At 38.2% G+C, this 10914-nt stretch overlaps 1 protein-coding gene across 1 annotated transcript in view; it reads right to left on the bottom strand.

The window, feature by feature from the left end:
* Positions 1-509: 509 nt before the first annotated feature.
* HSPH1 (heat shock 105kDa/110kDa protein 1) overlaps positions 510-10914 on the bottom strand; it is a 24269-nt gene continuing 13864 nt past the window's right edge. Inside the window, 10 exon segments of the mRNA XM_010012417.1 lie at positions 510-1374; positions 2025-2186; positions 3365-3484; positions 3591-3698; positions 4230-4355; positions 4785-4922; positions 5658-5789; positions 6706-6911; positions 9028-9161; positions 10497-10603. Coding sequence (XP_010010719.1) covers positions 1174-1374; positions 2025-2186; positions 3365-3484; positions 3591-3698; positions 4230-4355; positions 4785-4922; positions 5658-5789; positions 6706-6911; positions 9028-9161; positions 10497-10603 — 1434 coding nt within the window. The 3' untranslated portion in view covers positions 510-1173.

The raw sequence follows: 10914 nt of genomic DNA, 5'->3' as shown, positions 1-10914 counted from the left end.
CCCCTACTCCAAGTACCTAAAAATAAGCTTCTTCAACAGATGGAGATTTACTTGAGAGGAATTCTTGATTTTTAGAACTTTTTACGAAGGTCTAACCAGAGCCACTTGCTCAGAAGAATGGGCTGAAATCTCATTTACCATTTCGGTTCAGCCTGTAAGAAAAGGCAGCAGAGCATGGCCTACGTATTCAATCAGGCTTTAACATCTTATTCTGAACTGCAGATTATTGTCTCTAAGATAAAGGGTTGTGTGTTACAAATTTCATCCTATGCCTTAACATCTGTGAAGTTTCCAGATTTTTTCAGGTTTGTACAACCCCTGGGGCAAAGAAAAGTGTTAACAGCTGAGTTACTTCCAATTCACTGCATGACTGTTTTGTGCTAAAGCATGATAGTTTTAAGCCTTTTCACGACTCTCATGCACAGAACAAAAAGCCCGTAGTAAACTGTGAGAAGGGCAACACTTACATCAGAAGTACTGAAAATTGTCAAACTCAACAAACCAGGAGATACCAGTAAAATGAACTTTATTTTAAAGCTCATTAAAAAGCTTCACAATAACACTAATAGAATTAGCATTTCCTTCATTTTATGTACCCCACATGAAAAATGTATTCTTTAGCAAGAGATGAAACGTAAGCGTTTCTGCATGCTACTAACACATTTCACCATCTTATTATCTGGTAAGTGCTTTGAACTGCAATAATCAAAAACCTTAGAACAGAGGATTTCTTCTGGTAAGTCCTTATGAATGGGACAGACACTGGCTTTTTATTGACATACCCAATTAGATGTCCAGATGAAAGAAAACTACCTTGGCATCTACAAATGCCTACGAAGGTTTCGATTACAACCTTTTGAAGGAGCAGTGTATATCAGAGCTAAGGCTTCTTTTCATCTTTAGTGATGCAAATGGTTAAATACTGCACAGAAGCTTAGTATGAACTCACAATTCCACAGGAATCTGAAAGTTACCAAGGCAATTTTCCTTTTAGGATAGTCATGACCAACACTATTACTATTCTTCCTCCCTTAACACAACATATCCCAGACAAGTCTTAAGAAAAAAAATATAAATAGTTCCCAGAACAATGCATTCCCACCCCCCCATCACATATGACAGCAAAAATATCTTCCGTCATGGGATGAAATAACTTGCTGCAAGTGCAGTGGGTTAGTCCAAGTCCATGCTAATGGTGTTTTGATCACTCGGATGACATTCACCATTTTGTTGAGGCATTTCGGAATTTTTGTCATCTTCTCCCATGTCTTCAGCTTTATAATCACCTCGGTCATTTAATGGGTTTTCTTCCTTAGGAGAGTCAACTTTTGGTTTTGGTTGTGTCACGATAGGCTCGCAGACATTGTTTAACTCCTAAAAAAAAAAAGGGAAAAGATGTAGTCAGAATGTATGTTAAAGGACTGTCATTCCTTAGCTAACAATGCCGTGCAAAGAACATGTTGTGGGCAATGTCCTGTTTTGATGCCTCTGGCATGTGTAGATGGCGGCTTCCTCAGACTGCAGCCAGTTCCCAAGACTGAACAAAGGTTGGGGATCTGCCAACAGGGCTGGCCCAGCCCAATCATCAGCTTCACTACTGTGAAGAGTCCTGCGCCCAAAAGACTTTAAAATTTGCTTCTGTATGTTTCCCAAGTCCAAACTATCAAGTATTTACTGTACCATGAAATAAATCAGCAGGTCTACTTTCTGAAGACCTGTGGCCAAAGTTCTTCAACCCACTATTTCGGATTTTACGTGGGGTTTTTTAAGACTTATTTTGTGCCTACCGGTAACACTCAAAACAACCCAAGTTTTTAAGGTGACTGAAGACATAAAATGCCAATAAGCTCCACAGATTTGTGTATTTTGTAGTGCAGCTCTTCTGCTTTCTATCAAATCTCTTTCTGTCCACACTAACCACCTTTTAAGAACACTGGAGCAATTAAGATTAAACTGGGGAAGAGGGACAGTTACTAGTCCAGCTTTTGCATTAGCCTCTAAATTTAGTCTCTTATGGTACTTACCTGTAGCTTTGCCTTAATTTCACTTGAATGCACAGCTGGATCTTGATCTAAGCTCTTCTTAGCCTGTGCACTCACAGCGTTATTCATCCACTCTACCACTTCACTAACACACTTCTCTACTTTCATCATTTCCATTTCATCGATATGGATGTATTTCTCATCCTGCCCAAATACAAATGTTTGGTATTAGTTAATAATGTCAAGTTTTCTGTCATCTAGTTATGTGAACAAGACTATCCCGGTTATTTACAGCTTATAATCTTTACTTATTTTCAAAATAAATAGAGGTTGTCTACAAGCCAGATCTGTTGCAGTCCACAAGAAGAAATACAGATGTCAAAATAAAGCTCCTTTGACCCAATAATCAAACAAGAAACCTAGTTCACAGAGGGAATAGAGGCTTCTCAAAATACAATATTCTTAACAGGGCTGATACAAAAACATCTCTTCCCTCCTGGAGCCTTACATGGGGGGCCAGGGTAGTCTGCTGTACACAGAAGGGAAACAGAGTTGTTCATCTATCTGTATGTGCACTCCCTACAATCTCACAATTACATAATTAGCTGGTATCAGGAGAAGAACCTACCCGGCAACACAGCCAATGATTTAATTCAGAATTCTAAATATGGATTCAAGTCTTAAATGTACTATTTTCAATGATGCTAGTTATTTAAAGACTATGTCATAGTGAATGTTAATGCTTCAATACTGAATGACTTCACTTAATTTTGTAATCTATAGCTGTGAGGATGTACTTGTTTCTGATGCAAGCCTCAATCTTGAACTGAATTGCCTCGAGCTTTGTGAGGCAATTCAGGCCTTATTACAATTCATTAAATTGAAACCCATGAGGTAAATTTTTAAAGGCAGAAATGCTCATCAAAAAGGTAATCTTCAAATAGCAATGGCAAAAAAACCCAAAACAAAAGCAAGCAAATAAAACCCACACATAATAAAGCTGGATACTTTAGTTTATCCTGAGTAGCTTTTATACTAATGCTTCTCACCATGGCACAAATCTTGTTCCCCAAAGAACTGGAAGAGAAGCACACTTATAGAAAATGACAATTAGCTTTTAATAGGTCAAGAATCACAGTTTAAACCTTGCTCTTTATAAGAATGTCCTTTTTAGCCTGAAAGCATCCAGAAGTATCAAGCAACTGAAGATACAACACACTGTGCAAGAGTTTTGAGTACTGGGAAACATTTGCCATGTTAAATTTGTGACCTATATAACAGTAGATTGCAGCTCATCTGAGAGGTGTATTTGAAGCCCCTGCCAGCTGGCAAGCCTCAGTGAAACTGTGTGGTAAAAAGAAAGATACTTTGAGGTCACTTACTTTTTTCCTGAATTCCCCAGCTATTGTAGCATAATACTGGAGCCTGTGTCCCAATTCTTCTAACAGCTTCGGACGTTCTTCTGCTTCCTGATAGCGCATTTCAATTGGAGTACCCAATTTCTAGAAAAATCAATTCCTATGTGTTAGGGGATTCATTAACAGCCACTAATGTTGTTTTGGACAATGTTTTGGAAATTTTGCATTTTTGACATACTAACAGACCTACCTTTAAATCCTCTAATTTGTCCACATACACCTGCTTAGCTTCATCCTCACCCTCTTCATACAGCCAGCCTTCTGTCTCTGTCAGGAGTGCAGAGAATCCCTGCAGATCCTATGCATCAATATAATGTAACAAGTCAAGCACCAAAATATGCACCAATTGACTGTGTTTGTCTTGCAGTATCGGGACACGGGTAAATATGTTAATTCTTAACCTCCTATATAAAAACTACATTTCTACTGCAGTTTTTGCCCAATTAAGTCACTTCAACCACACCAGCTTCTGAACTGAGAAACACATCTACGACACAGGTAGCATTTATAGCCTTTAGTCCTTGATTAGGCCAGTGCTTGGAGTGCAGCTCTAATTCACATTTTTTCGTTACGGATACAGCAACATAGCTCCCCTTTCTAGTCACTAACTTATTCTGGAAACAAAACTTTATTTGTGACAAGATTTATTTTCAGGGCTGTGTACTATTTGCTAAGCATAAAACTAATTCTGGTTTGGTCCCAGTCATCATTCAAATGAGTTATGGTTTTCAACTGTTTCCAGGGTGGCTATAAGAAAGCTGAACCAAGGAATACAAAACAGATATTTGATACTAGCATTTTCAGAGAAGCTCCTGAAACCATAACCTACCTTTTCACAAACAAACTTTTCATATGGTCCAGACAACTTGTCCCTGAACTCATACACATATTCCTCCACTGCATTCTTTGCATCATTTCTTTCTTTCTCCAGTTTATCTTGCATGATCATCTTTCCCTGTTCAACCACAGAAAATAACTTAATTAAAAATAAACACTATGTTCTAATAGCATTCTTCAGTGCACAGCTCCTGTAAACACAGTAAGCTTTGAAAGGCTTTGGCTGACAGAACTGCTGGAATTCTCATTTCTATGCAGCGGACTCATCTGAAGAAATAGGTTGCAGTTCTCTGGATCACAACAGCTTGATCCAATCTGTGATGTCATGCCATGGATCAGTGCTCTGATATTATTGCTATAAACCATGCTTCAATCTTTTGATTAACATGTCAGTTTTGTGTTAAGGTTGGACTGTATATTAGCTAACTGCAAATTATTTGTGTTCATGCTCCAGGGTTACAGTAAAAGCTCAGAGCTTGCCTTCAGAAGCAGATGAATGGTTAATAACTGCAAGCAAGAAAGCAGTCTAAACCACACTCTAACTCACCTCTGTTTCAATATACATATTGAGGAGATCTTTTCCTAACTGCCAAACCAAGTTAGCTTCAATAGGTAGTTCCACATTCTTCACTTTTATCTTGGGTTTTTTAGCTTCTGGGGGCTGATCACCTTTCTTCTCATTTGTCTGAGTTGGAGAGAAGAAAAATAAGATGATTTCCCTGACTTCCTTCTGATGTAACAGCACTGATGGAAGAAACATTCACAGGAAGAACATGCAGAGATTTTCTGTGTTCTTTCAGAATCTTCAAAACACACCTGCGAGGCACTTTCAAGGAATTCCACCTCCTATCCTACTCTCCTTACAGTCTATTTCATGGGCAGTAAATACTGAGCTACAGGAAGGATGTTTCTCAGATATACAGTGTATTTGCAGGTTTTCTAGAAGTGTGCATCAATAGCTTACCACTATACTAGTGATGCTGACAGTGGTAAAATTTTAACCCAAAACATTTCTCATCTTCTACAGATGAAGACAGCAAACTACCAACAATATCATGCAGGTTTATGTTTTTCACATAGATTATTTCCTCTTAGGTTCATGAATTCCTGATCCCAGCTTCCTTCAGCAGGCCTAATAACCTTGGTCTTTAACAGCCATTAAACAAACTGAAATGTTTGCAACCCAAACAAATTCGCTGCATAAAGACAGGGAAGTGGGAGAAACTTCTTGCAAGAATTCTTTTGCAAACTCTACAAAAATCATCATGAGATGTATGCATTATTTTTCACAATAGAAAAGGTATAGAAATGAAAAAGGTTCCAAGCACCAAGTTGCTTACTTTTTCCTGGAATATGTTACTATTTTAAAAGCCACCATTATATAGCATAACATTTTCAACAGAGTTAAAGGGTCACTCACTTTCTTGACATCTGGGATTTTGTTTTCTTCAGAGGGAAGTTCTGATGAAGGGGGAGACTGTGACGTTTGCTGACCATCAGTTTGTACCTGGGACTGTGTTCCAGCCTCACTGTTCTCTTGCTGGATATTTTTCTGAAATGAAAGCCCAGGCACAAAGGATGTAGAAGGCATGTGCACTTGTATTTAATAAAAATTAGAGGGCACTTCACTTCTGATGCACATGCCATACAAAGTGCCCTACAAGCATTCTGCGCACACGCAGTAACACACGCTTTCACTAACGGATAAAAGGACTAGGTGCAAGTTCAGAGGACTTATTAAAAATGCTACAAATGCCAGGCTTGGCAGCATAATACCTGCGCGCGTGTGTGTGCACATGCTACCACTTTCTCTTACAAAAAGTGGCTTTTAGTTTATTGAGTCATAGCGGTTTAAGTTTCCCCCCCTCAGAAAACTATTAAAACATCAAGTACACAATAACAATGCTGCAGTATTCCCCAGTGTTCCCCTCCCCTTCAATGCTGTAGAGAACAATCACAGAATACCAGGTTGGAAAGGACCTCAAGAATCATCTGGTCCAACCTTCCTACACAAAGCATGACCTCGACTAGATGTCCCCGCACCCTGACCAGCTAAATCTTGAAAGTGTCCAATGTTAGGGCAATCCAGCTCTCCCTTTCACAAAGGACTGCACACAAACTCTTTTAACAGAGAACATGGATGACTAATAATCCAAACCAAGCTCTCCTATTTACAACAGTCAAATAACTACAGCAGCTGTAAGCAACCCCACCCTCAAGCAATCCATCTGCTGCTATTTAGCAGTCTGCTCAATAGCTGATTCTGAAATCCACAGTTTCAAGACAACACAAGTTTTCTCCTGTTCTTATAAAGGCACTGTATTTCCTGAAAGCTATGCACATCTCAAAGTTAACCTCATTTAGAGGCTAACTTCTCCTTAGAAGAAGGTATTTTTCTTCCAAAGTGTGCAATAGCAGAACACGCTTTCATCAGTAAGGACATTCACACACAACTGAGCTCAACTTACATCACTTAAGCTTTCAATAGGCCTCTGGTCCTGAGATTCCACTTCAGTCTCAACACCGACATCTTCACTGTCTTCACTTTTAACTGGTTCTACCATAGATGCAGTGGACACACTGAAAATGCCATGAGTATTGACACGGACTTTCACTTTGACTTTAGACTTCTCTCCATCTTTCTGGGCTGCCACATTCTGGATAACATACCTACCTAAATACAAAGGAACCAACACTCACACACTGGAATTACATACATAATATTACAGAGCCAGGAAAATACATCTCTTTTTTGTAGGGGACACTTTCTAGATATTTGATGAAGCCTCTGTGCCAATCTCATGGCCCTCAAAAGGACGGCAGGGAAGGGCAACCAAAACTATGCTACTTTTCAGCCAGCTTTACCTTACAAATCAAAAGGGAGAATTTTATTATAAGGTAGTTTCTCCTGACACTAGTAATACAGGGTAAATAAAAAAAGCTCACTCCCCTTTAGTCATATTGTCTATGATGCTATAGCAGGATGAAAGAAAACTACGCAAATGTTTAGTCCAATGCCAATGTTAAGTGGTCTTTCTGTTACAAGCTACTGCCCAACAGAGTATTTCTAGAAGTGCACATTGCAGCTTCTAACATCCATGAAAGTCTGCTATTGTTTTACTCTAGGGCAGAATGTAATTATTTTGTAACTCCTGCAATACTTGAAAGAAGTACAATGAAACTAAGAAACAGACCAACAGCTAGTTTAACAGTAAAGAAGAATCAGATCTTCTTGATATTACGAGCAGACACATTTTTCCTGCCTGCTACATGGTTATATGTCAATAACCGAAATGGCCTGGAGATTATGGTACTTGTATAGCCACAAAGTCCACCGATTTTCATCACAGGCTGGAATTACACATGCTCACACACATTCCTTCAATAGATCTAAACCACAAGCAGATAAGCTTTTACCTGTTTACTTTACAGGCTGAAGAATGTAATTCCTGCCCCCCCCCCCAACTTCTAAATCCAAGAATACTGGAGTTACGACTTGTCCTCCCTTTTGGCATTCTCATCAGATCTACTGCCTCACTCATTAGGCTACTAACAGTTCTGTTCTGAGCAAAGAGTTAAATGTGTGAGTAAGCTGAAACTAGTCTTATTCCCAGTTCTGTTCTTAAAAGTCTGCAGAACATTCTTGTTTGTTAAAGCCATATAAATTGAACACTCACAAATCCCACCATCAGTCTTTATGGCAAGAGTTAACACGAGAGGAAGTCTCTTTTTTCTGTAACTACGAAATATTCAGGTGGTTTCTAAAGTCATATGGTACTTGAACTTTGTGACTCTCAGTGAGATAACTACATCATTTGCTTTGAAATAGAGAAAATAACTGATGCCTCCTGTTAGGATAATTGCTTTTGTTAGCTTTGCAGTGCACTAGGCATTAGCTTAAATATTGGTAAATCAGATGGAGATGTTTTTGTCCTATATATTCTCCCATGTATTTTAAGAATATTTATAAAGCTTAACACCACAATTCTGGTGATGCTGCATTTTACATGCATTGTAAACCAACAGGACAACCATATTGTCAAATACGTAACCAAGCTTTGTCATTTCTTTTACAACTCTGAAAAATACAAATTTGAGCTTTCTAACAAAACCTAGCAATTACTTGACAACTAGTAATAGCTTTATTTTAATTTTACATGAAAACATACATTTACTTGCATGCTTAGAACTCAAAAGTAATTATTTAATTTGCCTGTCTTTACAATCACAATCTTTTTCTAACTAACCACAATGTAAACTCTTTGTAAGACTGTCAATGTTCTAATTTGTCAAAAAGGATGAAAGAGGTGCTTATAAACATTACTTAGACAATTCAAATCAATACTGTAGTCTTGTAGCTGCGACTATTTCAGGCTGCCTTGATAAAAAACTTATTCAGCATTAAATCAAACCCAGAAAGTATAAGAGAAAAACAACAAATAGTTACTCCAGACATGTTCAAATTTTTTACATGCAGGAGATTTTTGAAGCATTCCTAGCTTGCTTTAGTGATAAGCAGAAAAGAAGTTAAAAAGTTATCTGTTGTAGTGATAGCCCCATTCTAGCACTAGGCTGTAGTTCCCCCTCATTTCTTCACTGGACTGAAACAACATATGAAGTCCAGATTCAGTTATCTATTGAGTGGGAAAGTTGAAAATTGAGCCCTTAAGACACAAGAAAACTAAATATATAAATCAAATAACCATATATATATACCATACACAACAATTACAGGACTGATTTAAGACCAAACAATGTGAGACAACACCATTTCCAGGACAATTACTTACCAATTTTTGACTCAGGATATGGCACTCCATTAGGATCAGAATAAAAAGCTTCTAACTCAAATGGACCTTTCCTATAAAATGTAAGAACCTTGGAGAAAGGTGCTGCATGATTTCTGCTGAAGACCTCATGAACCCTGTAATTAAAGAGAAATATCACTTTTAGCAGAATACTGGAGCTGAAAAACTTTGATCTAGGGTCAGAACTTTTCAGAGAAACATCATGTCTGGACACATTTATCTGTCCAAACAATTCCAAGAAGGATAATTCACTGCTGTACTGGAAGGAAAAAAAATACTGTTGTGTACTGTACTGCATAATTGTCCTATTCCACCAATTTTGAGTCTCAAAAGCAAGTTTAGATGTAGATGGCAATTCAGTGACAGACTATCAGTAGACCTCCAAAACCTGTTTCCTGCAAAAGACATTCTGAGCTTGGAATAGCATAATTTAAATCATAATTTGCACCCTTCCTCAGTTCATCTCAAAAGGCTAATTATAGCCCTGTTAATTCCATACTCATTTACTTCCTCTGGCTCAGCTGAGAACCCTGACACCAGATTATTATTCATTCCTTGATTTGACAGAAAGACAACCAGCTTTATTTAGTGTTCTTCCTCTAGGGTCTGTCTGTTACTATATCAGTCTGATTCTAATTTCCAACTAAGTTTTGTTTCTTAAGTATGGAAGGATCTCATCTAATTACCTAAATGTGACAAAGTAAGAGCTTCACCTAGAATGTGAACTCACAGGTTAGTCTCAGAAGCATGTGACAGAATAATTAGGTTCTGCATATACATAGAAAACAGAAAAAAGGGCCAAATTACAAAGAACATGAGAAAGGCATGAACAGGTCCCTTTAGACTGATGACCTCTAGAACTCAGACCTCTTTACATCCTAGACAGCTGCTGCATTTCCCACAGGCATGGCATAGTTAATAGCAGAGAGGTCTGAGTCTTAAGACACTGCAATTGCAAGACATTTCTCTTATAAAGCATTAAGAGTTAAATCCTTGAGTCTGTTTTTCAGCCAGACAAATAGCATCCATGTAAGCTCACAATTCTTCCATGGTGTACTATGTTCCAACTAAAACAAGAATCCAGATAGGTCTTAGGAACACCTCGAGTAAAAAAGCCAGAAAGTAAAGTGGGATTGAGAGCCAGCAGTTGCTCTAGTTCATTTCATATTCCAAAACCTGACAACCAGGTAAGGGCAACGCAAGACAAGATCCTGGCTCATAGCTCATTCAATCACTTGGTTTTTAATCTTTGTTTTTTAACATGAAGAGTTATGGCTAAAATTTCAGTGCATGCCTTTATACAAGCCTCTCCAACATCAACAATCTCTAGTACACCGTCTATGGACTTTCAGCATCAGAATGCCAAAATCCTAATTTACATGCAACCAAGAACTTTATCCTTGAATTATGAAGGCCAAAAGCTTCACAGAACTGTAGTTTGAGCTACCTACCCTTCAGTGTCCTCTGCTTCCGTGTTCCACAACAAAGATATCGGGAATGGTGTAGCATCTGTCACTGAGAATTCTCTCACTTTAAAAGCTGGAGAAAGAATTGCACACTAAACAAAGAACAGACATGGATTAAAGTTGGTTAACTGCTCTACTGCACCCACCCCCAAGACAACTAGACATATTTAAATCTGCTGACTTTACTAAAAAAGAGCTAGGCAAATTGCTTGATTTCAATAGAGTATGATAAGAAAACAAATCTCATGCAGAAGTGTTTATACTTTTTGGGTTAGTGGGACTTTTGGCCTTATTCTTACCTTAGCTTGTGAAAAAAAGGTAGCAGTCTAAATGAATACCAGGACTGGAAAGAATTGAAGTGCTGCATTAGTTAGTCCTAAAAGAAGTGGTGTTTATCTTACAG

The sequence above is a fragment of the Nestor notabilis genome, unplaced genomic scaffold, assembly GCF_000696875.1.
Source record: "Nestor notabilis isolate BGI_N333 unplaced genomic scaffold, ASM69687v1 scaffold1234, whole genome shotgun sequence".
NCBI classification, from domain to species: Eukaryota; Metazoa; Chordata; class Aves; order Psittaciformes; family Psittacidae; genus Nestor; species Nestor notabilis.
The sequence above is the reverse complement of the archived record's forward strand: the minus strand, read 5'-3'. Positions and strand labels throughout refer to the sequence as shown.